The sequence below is a fragment of the Lissotriton helveticus genome, chromosome 7 (genome assembly GCF_964261635.1).
Source record: "Lissotriton helveticus chromosome 7, aLisHel1.1, whole genome shotgun sequence".
NCBI lineage: Eukaryota > Metazoa > Chordata > Amphibia > Caudata > Salamandridae > Lissotriton > Lissotriton helveticus.
This window is the reverse complement of record NC_136068.1, coordinates 679,086,563-679,100,830: the sequence shown is the minus strand read 5'-3', so window position 1 is coordinate 679,100,830 and position 14,268 is coordinate 679,086,563. Positions and strand designations below refer to the sequence as shown.

Here is a 14,268-nt window from a genome sequence, read left to right as displayed (position 1 = left end):
ACTGCTGTGAAGTGGAGAGGTCCACGGTGCTATCTCAAGTAGGGTGACTAAATGTTGGCAAGGCAGCAGGATCCCAAATCCCAGTGATTGCATACACATTAAAAGATGATTGTATTCTGGGTCCTGCAGTCTTGGTTAACCTCTTATACAATGAATAAAACAACCATTATATCACAATAATTTGTAAAGCAAAATCCCAGGAATGGAAATATTTTGTGCATATTAAATTGCCTCTATGTTGAGTCATACGGTCATTTTGAAAGTAAAGCACGTTGTGTTTGTGGTTTCTATGGCTGAGCTCCTTTTGTGAGTGGACTGGGAAGTGTCTATACAGTGTTGTAGGCAAGAAATCAGTACTTCACCCAACAAAATTGCCACTGGTTGAAAAAGTAGTCCGCTCCTTGACTCGTCAATCTTAATGAGAAACAGGGGCGTGAGCAGGGTCCGGTGTTTGGTGCCCAAACTCTTGCGCCGACCTACTGCCCTATTCGCAATTGTGCAGGTCAATGAGAAGCGTGTGGCAACTGGAGTTTATTGCATAGAGAGTTCAAAGCCTGCACAGTTATAGTCTTGACTCTCAGAACCGGGTTTGTAGGAGAAGTAAGAAAGTCCTTAATCTTCATCTCTACCCCCTGATAAATGTTTTAAAAACAAACGTCACCTGAAAATACATTTCCACCAGCTCGTCTTCCCACAGCATGTAGTAGAGGATGCCAGCATGCAGCCAGGCCCTGGGCACTTTGTCCTCGTCGCCGAGGTCGATGTATATCCTAAGACTCTGCTTGGTGTAGTCCACTGCTCTGCGGAGAGCTCTGTATAAAAGGAAAGAGAAAAAAGACTCACTTATCAGGTAACTGCAAATGTTCTTCACTCGGATAAGGACCGGCCTGTCATGAAATGAGAGACTGGCCAACAGGTGGCGTCACAAGTAAGGCCAATGGAACTTGGACGGTGTTAGCCACTAGCCTAGAGAATTCTCCCTTTTTGCTATGCCACGGCTTCATACTGCACAGAGCTCCATCGCTTTGTAGCCAGGATTGGCCTATGTAAATCCACATTCATACTTACAAATGTTTAAAACCCATAAACCTGATAAAATAAGACACATAAAATAAGGTAAGGTGATATTGACACAGTTTATAGGCCAGTTGTAGGTGTACGTTATAAACTGCCAGCGAGATAGGCTTTTCATATCACAAGCTCTCACAGCATGTTAAGAATGTAGTAAAGTCTTGGAGATGCAGGGCTCGTGTTAGGGAGCATAGGTGCAACATACCCACGATGTCAGTAGGCAGGGGTGTAACTTGGTCAGTAAGATTGGGGGGGGGGGGGAGATTTCCGGACAATCACGCTGGCAAATCAATTAAAATACATCATACGACAAGCAGGGCGCGCTGCCAATGGCAGCGCTCGCAGGGTATGGGTGGTGCAGGCTGCAGTGGCCTTCCGAGGAGAGCACTGGCACTTAATGATTTACAAATTTAGCACTGGTCGACTGTCACCAAAATGGCAGCTCCGTGGGAGGACCGAGATTGTGAATGTCTCAAAGAAGGCCAGGTGGAACAATAGGAGGCAAGGTGAAGCGAATATTAGTTAGGAAGTGGGAAGAGGGCTTGGAAACAGAAGGCGAAAGAGTTGGCAATGGGATGTGAGATATAATAAGTGAGTTAAGACAGGTGGCAGGTGAAATAAATGAGGCAGAGCACCGAGGGATAGCATGTGGTGTAATGGCCAGAGCTGCTGACTTTGGAACTTGGGAACCAGGTTCGAGTCTTGGCATGGGCTCAACATCCTGTGATTCTGGGCAAATCACGTAATCTCCCCCCTGCCTACGAAAAAAGAATGTGTCCTACTTGTGTAATGTAACTTGTGCTCATGTAAAGCACTCCAATACCTTTGAGTCGAGTTCGCACTATGTAAAACTGCGAGCCAGGGCAGGACACGGAATAAGGGAGGGCGAGAGAGTGGGATATATGAAAAGTGACGTCAGTGGGTGCAAGGAAAGAGAAGGGGAGTGGGAAGTAAAGATTAGGGTCAAACTAAAATGGAGGCGGGAGCAGGTTGAGGGTAGAAGGGTGTAGTGAGTAGGAGTAAGGTTGGTGAGAGGAACAGATAAAGGTTTACACTACATTACTTGATGCTGTGCCAACCCAGGTAGAGGCGAACAGTCTTTTATAATACGGTGCTGGGACCCTGCTAGTAGTGATCGTCCTCGCTTCGACAGTCCATCACTTACCAAATATTGCTATGTACAGATGGACTGTACTTTTACTTAATCATGTTTGGTGCTGTTAGCACCAGCAGCAGCCCATCCATACGGTCTGAGTGGCCACACCCCACACCCTTTTCCAGGCAAGAGTATCTGTCAAGCTGAGCAAAGGCCAGAATGACAGATACTCTTCATGTTCAGGTCAGGCAGCCAGGAGCTAGACATGTGCTAAATGTGCAGACTCCTGGCTGCCTGAGCTGAACTTTGCCATGCTGAGGATTTCACATGTGAGCATGACCTCCTCAGCAGTGGCGGCTCCTCCACTAAGGCAGAGGAGTGTCGCCCCAGTACTCAATAGGAAACTAAAATGATAATAAATAGTTATTATCATTTTAGTTTTCCTTTTAGAGTCAGTGGCTCTCAGAGCAGGCAGGGCTTGGCAGAGCAGGGGGGAGGAGTACTTTGCACTTCGTGATTGTGCACGTCTGCTTGGACCAGCCAAACAGTACTGCACACTTTGCATCTTCCCCACCAGGCTGCATTACACAGCCTGGTGCGGAACATGCAAACCCGTGCAGTCCCTGTCTGAGCGCCAATTCACAGCGCTCAGACCAATCACAATGCTGCACTGCAGCATTGTGATTGACTCAGGGGAGCCCGGGAGCTTCCTGATGCAGACCGAAGCCAGAAAGAAGAGGACAGAGGAGAGAAGCGGCCGGCCGTAGCAAGGTGAGTGTTTTATTGTTTTTTTTTCTTTTCTTTTTATTAAACAGTTGTGATGGTATAATGACAGGTCATAGGACCACTCAGCAGTATCAAAGCACTAACAAGGCATCAGTACAGGTTGACATATTACATCGCAGCACATAATACTAGACAGGAAGAGCATCAATATCATCAACATTTTTCACTAGTTCGACGGAGGGGGAGATAAAGATATTTCATCTGGATACATTCCACTTTGCTCATTTATGGTCCTACTTCATCGGGCCACCTCGATGCTTGAACACATCTTTTTCAACTATCATAGCACTGGTCATGTCCTTGGACCACTTCGAGTATTTCGGCTGGACACCAGTTCCCCACCCCTGACCAATGTTTCTTTTTGCTAGTGCAAACTTTAGGGAGGTCCATGTACGTTCAGTACTGGTCAGGTCCGTAGTTTCCCATACATCCAGGAGACAGAGTTGTGGGGATAGTGTGATTGATTTCCCGCCCACTCTCACCAGCTCTGAGACAGTTTTCCCCCAGTATGGTTGCAGCTGTGAGGACTCCCAGATTATGTGAAAAAGGTACCTTCAGAAGTCCACCCCTAAGGCAACTGGAGTCATTCCGACGGCCCATCTTGACTAGTGGCTAGTTGGTAGTTGGTATTCTTTTTGGAGATCTGCGAACTTGACCATGGCTTGGCATTTCAAAAAAGGTCCCCCAACAAGTAAAGTCCTATGAGGTCTCATTTGTCGAACCCCGGACTCCTGCTCAGCATGCCAAGTCACCCGGATTCCCACTGGGGGTGTGCCACATTATTTGGTTGTGCCAGCCCATTTTCTTACTTACTGTGTGCCAGGTTGTCCCCGTATGCGCAGTGGGGCCTATGAGGTGTAGTCTATTGGGATTAGATTAGAGAGCACACTGGTAGCCTCCTGGGGACAGAACCGAACCCATTGGTTTACAAAAGCCAGCTGGGAGTCCCAATAATACCTTCGTAGGTCGGGCAACGCAATACCCCCATCGTACCATCCCCTGGTGAGCTTGTGTGTCAAGGTAAGTGGGTTTTAAATGTATTTTATTGTTGTGTTTCCCCTCCCCCTGCGCCCTCCTACCCTACCCCCCGCCCCCACACCGCTCTCCCCGCCGGGGTCAGTAGCAGCTGCTACTGCTCCTCAGTCCAGCAAAAGTGCCTTGAGGACATACCCCTCGTGACGAGGGAGAGCATCACTGATTGCCTCGAACCTGGACGCTTCCTTTTTAAGCCCTGAACTGGCCAGGGCCGAGTGTCAATCAGCGACACCTCATCACAGAGTTGGGTGGGATCAGCAGTCTCACTGACAATATCCCACTACTGCCTTCCCTCATTGGCCGAACTATGGTTAGTATTTTTGTGGGTCTGGCAGAGTGTTCCTGAGGTGCGCTTGGAAACGTAGTCAGGCCCTTCTGTGCCCCGATAATAGCCTTGGAATTGTATGGTATGACGCCTACATTACAGCCTGGCAGGACTATGACATGCTAGTGTGGCCCTTCTTGGTAGTACTGTGGCCATTTCTTGCTGATGTAGTCAGTGCACAATTTGAGCCGTTGGTTACCAGTGGTGCCCACCATCACTCATTTATGGGGACTGGTACTTAAGTTTCACCATCAGATATTGACTGAGAGGAAGAGAGGAAAAACACACAAAGCGCAATTACAGAAGAAGACAAAGACGGAAAAGCCAGAACAAAGGGCAAAAGCAGGCACCGGCAAGAGCTATATAAAGGTGTGGAAGTGTCTGGTAGTAGATTAAACAGGCCTGAGGTGGATTCAAGACTACTCATCTCTTATATTCGGAGCACTCATTTTTTATAGCACCACTGGAGCAGAGATTTGAGCACTCATTCTTTTGCAAGTTATGCACTGTGTGTAGTTATCTAGTAAGGTGGGTCAGGCACTAACCTGGCTGTGTTGCATCCCTTGTAGAGATGGCTGAGGGTCTCCAGCAGCTGCGCTTCCCGCTCTCGGTCCTTCATGCGGTGTGCCAGAGACAGCCAGTGCTCATAGTAGATGATGCAGGCTACTGAGTCTGGAGAGACCTTGCTGTAATAATGGCACAGTGCCTCGGTGGCTAGTAACTGACCTGTGTAGGTGGAGCAAAGCAACACTTCGTCATTGCAGATCGACTATAAACTGCACAAATAGGGCCAGGAAAATGCTTTAAACCTCAAAGATTTCAAGTCAAATGGATGTGAATTCAATAGCACAAGAGAGTGTGGAAAAATATTTTACTATCACTAAAAAAAAAACAATACAAAACATTACTGTGGAATTTGAAGGTTATCCTACTAGCAGAAAAACAAAAATATGATAAGCAGAGAATAATATATAAAAAGCCAAGCTGGGGTTAAGATTGCATGTAAAACCTCAATACCTCCAGAAAGTACCCCAAAAGTATTTACATAACTGTATTTTTTATATTTTCTCTTACATTTCGTCAACCTGCAGGCGGCAGAGGTGTTCTACACCAAATGTCATGTTGATGAGATGGTTTTGAAGCCCAGGATTAAAACCTGAGAGGCGGAGCCAGGCATTGCGGCCTAAGATAATGCTTGCATTACCTCCCCTAGAGGCTCTGCCGGTGGCATCCAATGCAAACAGATATATTCACTGGAAATGACTTTGCCTTCCGACACTCTTTCCTCCCATCTTTTATGGTATTGCTCAGGTAGATGTTTGAGGAGACCCTCCATTACCTTCCCCTGTACCCTACCTTAATGTGATAGGAGTGCTACAGAGTTAGCTATTCTCCAGCGAGGAGCTGCTGCTACCATTACTTTTTACTATGCAGTGTGTAGTTTCTTTTTCCCCTTCTCTGGAGGAGCATCCCTTGTGGCAGGCAGTGTGGACCATGGTGGAGTCAGGAGGGACCTGTCCCTTGATGTAGGTGGGATCACTGGGGGATGGTTCGAGCTTTCTACCCACCCACAGGGAGGCATCCTTAGCTCAAACAGGGTCTTTAAAGTTTTCTGAGTTGGATTTTCCCATGCCCGTGCGCATTGGGAGGAACTGCACAGATCTCTCAGAATAAGAAGTCCTCATCTTCCTGTACGCTATCCAGATCCACCTTATGGTAGGTGGCTGCACACTAAATAGGTTCATGGTATGAGAGGCTTTCATCTGGAAGGAAGAGTTTTGCAAGATAAAGTTTGAGGCTAGGACCGCCTAGTTGGTCAATGTTATAATTGTCGCCTGGATCATCCGTAGGTCCCTCTGCTGCTGGTTGGTCGTAAAGGTTCAAATGGCCCGTAGGGGCTGCCGTGTGGTGAAGAGGAATAAGGTGATATTGGTGAGGAATATGTGAGGGACACATGTGGAGGAATGGCTTGTGTAGGAGGTGTGGTAGGTAGGGGTGGTGCAGAGCATGGCAGAGGTATTTGACTGATTGCACTGTCCCTGTGTCTTTTCGGAGGAAGCTTTTGTGTGGAAGGCTTGGGCAGTCTCTTCTTGAAACGCTAGCTTCGTTTCTTGTGGTATAGGGTCTGGTGGTGCAGGAACCCATTCAGAAATGTTGCCTAGCATCCAGTTCTTGCTGTAGCCACTCTAGGATGGGGGCCTTGGCGCTGTCTTCTGAGAGGGTTGCCGAAGACCTGCGTGGATCTGTGTCTTTCTGGCTCTAGCTTTATGCTGCTTTGGGACCGAATAAGGCTTTGGTGCCAAGTGAGGATTCTGATGCTGATGCTGACTGATCCTTTGATAAGAAAATCTGATTCTTAGTATTTTTTCTATGTCTGTGTGATTACCATGTGTATTTAATCACTCGCAAAATGGTGTTTTGCAGTTTGATAGAGGATGTTCACAACCTAAAACGCATCACGCATCAGTGGGCGGTGTTTTCTGACACAATAAATAGAACATTTCTCACATGTTCGAGTGCCCAACCCTTTCTTATTACGGGAAGGTTTTGTGGTATTTATGGCTGCTAGTGGTAACGCCTGGCGGACACCACCAGTAATCAGGAACAGGCCGGCACCCCAGTGTTCTTAGGATGATATATATATTTTTAAGATGTACTTTTCTTAACTCCACATCTATGTACCTTTTACATATTTATTGTCAAGGTATATACATGTAGAATTATGTAAAGTAAGCCTAAACTAATCTATATCTATATGTACCTTCACAATATTTTGTTAGTTGAAATTCTGGCCACAATATTTTGGTGGGTCAGTATTTAAATGTTGCTATTCTGGGCGGTAAACCGAATGAACTGAATAAAGGAGCAAGTTTGACAAGCATTGGCAAAGCTAATAAGTCTCGGTAATGGCGGAGCTCCGAGCTATTGGCGTTCTTAATGTTGTGCTCGACTGTCTCCCTTCCTTGGTGGACATTACGGTGGGCAAGGTGCGGTGGGACGTGTCAGTAGGACAGCAGGTACACTCCCCACTCTGAGCTGCTGGCTTTTGGCCAGGGAGCAGGGGGTGCAGGGAAACCGCTGACAGCAACATGGTGGGAGGAGCTGCCTCTCCAGTAACTCCACCCAAAGGTAGGGTAAAGGGAAGCAGAGGAAGATGGGCTTCAAAACCCGAGAGCACTGGACACACTATTGGCAGCTAAATAAAATATGATAAGAGAGCAGAGTCAATGCAATTAATGTGTTACCTATCCGTAAGTAAATATCAGTTTACCAGGAAAAATTAATAATTTTTTTTTTTTAAGTTTTCTTTATTTTACAATGACAGTAGTTATGAACCATCATACATCAGCCTCATTACTAAACAACCAATGCTTGACAAAATAAAATAAAAACTATGAATGAGGCAGGGATTTCGTATTAGGTAAACAAAATTGGCTAACTGACTGCAAGTATGATACAAACAAGCATTTACAATGCAATGGTTTTGCCTTTGTTAAAGTTAGAGCTATTGGCATTGCTCTTGACATTATTTTTATTTATGTTTGTTTTTTAACATAAATAAATGGCATTGTCATTTACAATGCCAATAGCTTAATCTCTCGCAAATGCCACACACAAACACCCAGAGAGCCCCCACACACAGAGCCCTCCACAGACACACCCACACAGAGCCCCCCACACACACAGCCACACAGAGCCCCCCCGCACACCCACACAGAGCCCCCCACACACTGCGAGCCCCCCCCAAACACTGCGAGCCCCACACACACAGAATGTGTCCTGGGATAGTGCACTCCTCTCGGGGCACGACTGCGTCACAACAGCCCTTGTGCAATGTGTGCCCGCCCCACTGCACGCACATTTTTTCACACTCAGGCGGACACACACACACAATACACACTCTCACACTGATACTCAACACGTAGACACATATGCAGAGAGACTGAGAGACATGCAGACGGACGAGCTGAAACGCACAGGCACATTCACTCAGCCACACAATGCGCAGACAGACGTACACACATGAAGAAACCCGCACAGACACGCGCACAAACACACAGGCGCATACACATAGTACATACACACATAAGTATGTACACACATGTATTCGTACGCTCAAAAGTGTATACACAAACACCATTATTCACGGTGCATTCGTAGGTGGCTTGAGGGGTGGACGGCACGAACCTATCCTGACCTGCTTGCAATAAATAAATAAAAAAAAAAAATGGAAAGCCAACTATTGGATTCAAATTTGATTGAGGTGGACTAGCAAATCTGTAATCTCTGAACGCCTTAAAGACCACTCAATTGACAAATGCAGAATGTGACGTGGAAGTTATTGTAGAATTTTGGCAATCTGATGTTTAGACTGGGCATGCAGGCGGGACAAGGTGATCAAAGAAGCGACAGAAGAGCATCTGGACATACAAATTAGTTGGATGAAAATTCACTGGACATATTTTGAATATACCACACAAGTAAGGAACGTTATATTTAAATACATAAAAAGGGACTAGATTGGGTATCTGAAACTAGTCCCTCACAAGCTCTTAGTGGCATGAACACAGTAGGAGGTGACATGGATCCCCACTTGCTTCATTTCCTTCATGCCATTCAAAGCATCCCGAAGGCCATCATTCTAAAATCTTGGGCGGAGATGTCAGAATTAGAGTATTTAAATATTATCAGCTTTCGATCCTGGGGTGCACAATGATTTCTGCAGCATCTACATTACTTACTCAGGTTCCTCCGATTAACATTAATAAAAAGCAACATACATACGTTAGGAAATCCATGTATCGATTACAAATACTAAAAAGCAAAGAAAGAACATAGAGAGAACGGACACTGATGAGCCACTCTTCCCTGAGGTTACCAGATGGCAGTCGCCAAGGACACACGTTTTCCAATAGCATTTTCCTTCGGCATATAATTGTTTCAAAGATAGCTGTTCCAACTAAACTAAACCATGACTACAGCACCCAGAATGCACTCGCTGGTTTGATAAACACCAAGTAGAAACACAGTCACATATGTAAACACCACTCCACCTGCTCAAAGTACATCATCCGCCTCCACTTGCTCCCTTCCAGCCTCCAACCATATCAACAGTGGTTCAATTTACTTCCTGGCTGGCACTTGAATGACCCCTTTGGAGGGCAGCTGCATTCCCATTGGCTGGCCTGAAACCTAATGATGCCTGACCCAAAGGATGGCAAGTCCAGATGGTGCTGAGGCTGCATAGGTGTTTTTTCACAATCGGTACCAGGTACCATCTGTCGAGGACCGATTATGATGTGGGAGGGGAGACGTTGGGGGGCTCAGAAATAAGTTGTCAAAGCAGTCGCACTCAGGATATAAGTATGAACATGTGTGAGGGCTTCTGCAGGGGTAGAACTGTGAAAATTCTCTATTTTGTCAGCAAGACTTTCCAGTCGCGTCTTGTGTCTCCACTTACAGTTTGACGCGGGCACTGCTCATCAACAGTCCTCTATGTTGATTTCTTTAGATGTTGATACTGAGGCTTAGTGTGCTCCTAAGAGCTGGCGTGGAGAGAACAGAGCTGGGGCACTTTAAGTTGAGACTGGATGCCCAGGATCACACAATCTGGTCAAACGGGCAAGCAGATTTACAACTCCAGAGGAGCGTTTTGCCACCAAGGCACTTCACCATTAGAACCTGCTGGAATCAGTGCTTAGTTTGAGCCGGGCGGCTCATTTACGGGGACTGAGACTTATTTCTTTTATTATCGTACATTGACACAAAAGAGAAAGAAAATATATGTTTTTTAAAGTAGAGAAAAGCATCAACATAGGAAAGGAGGAGGAAGAGAGGGAGAAACGGTGCCAAAGGAGGAAGCAAGGATGAAAATGAACGTGCCAAAGTGAATTAAAACGGCAAGGAGAGTATGCCAGTGAGTGAATGAGGCAAGGAACGGAATCAATACGAGAACACTTTGGGCACCGGCACTTCTTTCGTTACAAATTAAGCCCTGTCAGGCGGCAGTATTTATCCTTTAGTCTGCCTTCACTAACACCGGAGCCATGATGGCCGGCGGTACTAACACCGCGCAGAACCTGCTGAACGGTGGCGGAGATCCTGCGCGAGAGGATGGGGGGGCTGAGGGGGGGGCAGCCTGGCACCCGGGGGGAGAGCGCCTGTTCCTGATTGACCTGGGAGTCATTTAGCTGCTTACCAGATTTTGGGCTGAGCTTTGCTGGATGTTTGTGGGTGTCCGCAAAGTTAGGACGTGTGCGTTACATTAAGCAAACAAGTTGCATTTCTATTGCATTAATGCCCCAGGGAACGGGGCCGGAAGACGAGCCGAACATGCATAAAAAACCGCACGGGCACCAGCGGGAGGGGGGCGGGAACGGGGCCAGAGACACGGAGAGCGAGGCAGCGGTAGGGGGGCGGGAACGGGGTCAGGAGACACGGAGAGGGGGTGGGAACGGGCAAAAAAAAAAAAAAGCAAGCAAAAAAAAAGCAAGCACTCACCTGGACTTCTTCCGGGTGCCGGCAATGCCGGAACAGATTCGGGGGCGTTCCCGGCTTTCGGCTGACGTAGCGTGACGTAGCCAAAAGCCAAAAAATCTCGGGAACGCCCCCGAATCTGGTCCGGCATTGACGGACAGATGTGTCTTCCAATGGCTAGCCTCCATTTATGGAGCTAGCCAATGAAAGACAGGGGCGGATTCCCAGCCCCATACTATACTCATTAGGTTTTCGCCTAGCGAAACGATGCTTTCGCATCGTTTTCGCCAGGCAAAACCTAAAAAGAGCATTATTCACCCTATCCAATTGGTTACTGGCGTACACAGCTTCTTGGCCATATCCTGTCTCCTGCGGCCTTTAAACTTATATACTGCTAGCTCCATACTGTATATAGCAAGTAACCTAGCCCTCCAATTTATAAACATGGGAGGAGCAGGACTAATCCACTGCAAAGTAATGTTAGCTCTTAAAATAGCCATTGCAATGAAAACTAATCTAATGTCCGATCTGGTCCACCTCACCATGATCTGAGTCTGATCTATCACCAGGATCACTAAGCCGGCAGTTATTGATATCGTCTTACCTAGGGTCTGGCCCAAAAAAAGCCCGATGTCTTGCAGATATTTAGCAAGCATGGGGCACCCAAAAACATATGGATCGTATCTGTGGCCAGTGTCCCACACCTGCTGCAGGAGTTCCCATGTGACCCAGACCACCTAGCAATTTTACCCGGAGTATAGTATAAATCAAAAGCGGACATGTAGTATTGAGCTCTCAAACTACCAGTTATTACGATCTGATTTGCCAATTCCAAAGAAGCCTTCAGGTCTGTACCCTCCTGCACGAGTTTCCTGTCCCATCTATCATTCTGAGTGGCTAGATCATCAGGGAAAGTAGATAGCAAAGTTTGATACATTTTCCCTATCCTGGAACTAGTTGTTATGATGCCCACCAGCGGTATCTTGCCGAAGTTGACCCTCCCCTGGTTATCTGAAGATTGGCGGTAACAGCCCATATGAAAACAAAGGGGTATAAGCATTTATATTCAAAATCCCAAGCCGATGCCGAATTTTTTTCTAGATAGAGAATGCAGATTGAATAATTTTAAACTTTGTTTTCTTATAATAGCTAGGTTTGATTACTCTAGTTAGGCAATATTGCGCATCCTCCCCTAATAGAACTTCATAAATACTAGGTCTAACCGGTTCCGGGACTAACATCTTGCTCCCAACCAACAATATCCCCATTGGCTGTAGTAATAATGTTACCCTTTGGTACAGCCTTAAGAAAGGTAGTCCCCACCCCCCCTTAATCTCGGAAGGATTAACCATTTAGCTGCCCTCCTGGCTTTATGGTAACCCCATAAGAATCTAGTACAGACTCCTGCTCTAGAAATGCATGAAGCTGGAAATTCTAGGGGTATTGTCCGGAACAAATATAAAAACTTGGGGAAGATAAGCATTTTGATAACGTTGCACCGTCTGTGTAATGAGAAATGAAAATGATCTAGTCTTGCAAGTGTCTGATCAACGCTTTTTATGATCAGTTGTATATTCATCTCAGGTATCTGCTCAACCGCAGCTGTAATTTTTATACCCAGATATGTTGCTGCTGATACGGTCGGGATCTCAACAAGGCCGATGCTGTCATCGCACCCCACCTGCGGGACATCATCAACACCTCCTTCGCCACCGCCACCTTCCCGGAGAGCTGGAAGCACGCCGAACTCAGTGCTCTACTAAAGAAGCCTTCAGCCGACCCCACCGACCTCAAGAACTACCGCCCCATCTCGCTGCTCCCGTTCCCTGCAAAAGTCATCGAGAAGACCGTCAACAAGCAGCTGGCCGCCTTCCTCGAGACGAACGGATCCCTCGACCTCTCGCAGTCTGGCTTCCGGGCCAACCACAGCACCGAGACCGCCCTGATCGCAGCCACCGATGACATCCGAGCCCTGCTCGACAACGGAGAAACGGCGGCCCTCATCCTCCTGGACCTCTCCGCGGCCTTCGACACTGTCTGCCACCGTACACTAGTGCAGCGCCTCAGCAACGTCGGAATCCAGGAGAAGGCACTAGAGTGGATCACCTCCTTCCTCGCCGGAAGGACACAGAGAGTCCGCCTCCCCCCGTTCAGATCAGAAGCCACTGAAGTCATCTGCGGCGTCCCTCAAGGCTCCTCGCTCAGTCCAACCCTCTTCAACGTCTACATGAGCCCCCTCGCTAACATCGCACGCCAGCACAACCTCAACATCATCTCCTACGCCGACGACACCCAGCTGATCCTCTCCCTCACCAACGACCCCACCACCGCCAGAGCCAACCTTCACGAAGGGATGAAAGAGGTAGCCGAATGGATGAAGAACAGCCGCCTGAAGCTGAAGTCGGACAAGACGGAAGTCCTCATCCTGGGATCCTCACCCTCTGCCTGGGACGACTCCTGGTGGCCCCCCGCCCTAGGCAGCGCACCCAAACCAACAGACCACGCACGCAACCTGGGCTTCATCCTGGACTCCTCCCTCTCCATGACCAGACAAGTCAACGCCGTCTCCTCGTCGTGCTTCAACGTCCTGCGCATGCTACGCAAGATCTTCCGGTGGATGCCCACCAGGCCCTCGTCACCAGCCGTCTGGACTACGGCAACTCCCTCTACGCCGGAACCACCGCCAAACTCCAGAAAAGATTCCAGCGGATCCAGAACGCCTCAGCACGACTCATCCTGGACATCCCCCGTCGCAGCCACATCTCCGGACACCTGAGAGACCTGCACTGGCTCCCGGTCAACAAGAGAATCACCTTCCGTCTCCTCACCCACGCACACAAAGCCCTACACAACCAAGGCCCAGGATACCTCAACAGCCGCCTCAACTTCTACGCTCCCAAACGCCAGCTTCGATCGACCAGCCACGCCCTCGCCGCCGTCCCCCGCATCCGAAGAGCCACCACAGGGGGGCGGTCCTTCTCCTACCTCGCCGCCAAGACTTGGAACTCCCTCCCGACCCACCTCCGCCTGACCCAGGACCACCTCGTCTTCAGGAAGCAACTCAAGACCTGGCTGTTCGAACAGTAGCGGACCCCCCTCCCCTAGCGCCTTGAGACCCTCTGGGTGAGTAGTGCGCTATATAAATGCTATGATTGATTGATTGATTGATCTCCTATGGTCTTAAAGTGTCCGAATATATGACCTGGGTTTTATCGGCATTTAATTTGTAGCCACACACAGAGTCAAATTGTTTCGCAAGGTCAAAAACTGCTGGAAGAGCAGATCTTATGTTAGTTGTAAGAATGGCGACGTCGTCTGTATAAGCTAGCATTTTATACGAGACCCCATTTACCGTCGCCGCTAGGATCCAAGGGTTGGAATAGGTTATGAAGGAGGAGAGGTGAAAATAAATGACAATAATGGAAAAAGGAATTTAAAAAATACAGAAGGATTTTCTGTAAAGGGTCGGGGATAATGC

The 14,268-nt window shown here is 47.8% G+C and overlaps 1 protein-coding gene across 3 annotated transcripts in view; it reads right to left on the bottom strand.

Annotated features, from left to right (window-relative positions):
• The window catches only part of SH3TC2 (SH3 domain and tetratricopeptide repeats 2), a 313,696-nt gene that overhangs the window by 33,854 nt on the left and 265,574 nt on the right, over positions 1 to 14,268 (bottom strand). For all 3 annotated transcript variants that reach the window (XM_078652997.1, XM_078652994.1, XM_078652995.1), the window contains exons 13-14: positions 4,859 to 5,039; positions 662 to 812 (exon numbers count right to left, since the gene is read on the bottom strand). In XM_078652997.1, the coding sequence (XP_078509123.1) occupies positions 662 to 812; positions 4,859 to 5,039 (332 nt within the window). The remainder of the gene's footprint in view (positions 1 to 661; positions 813 to 4,858; positions 5,040 to 14,268) is intronic.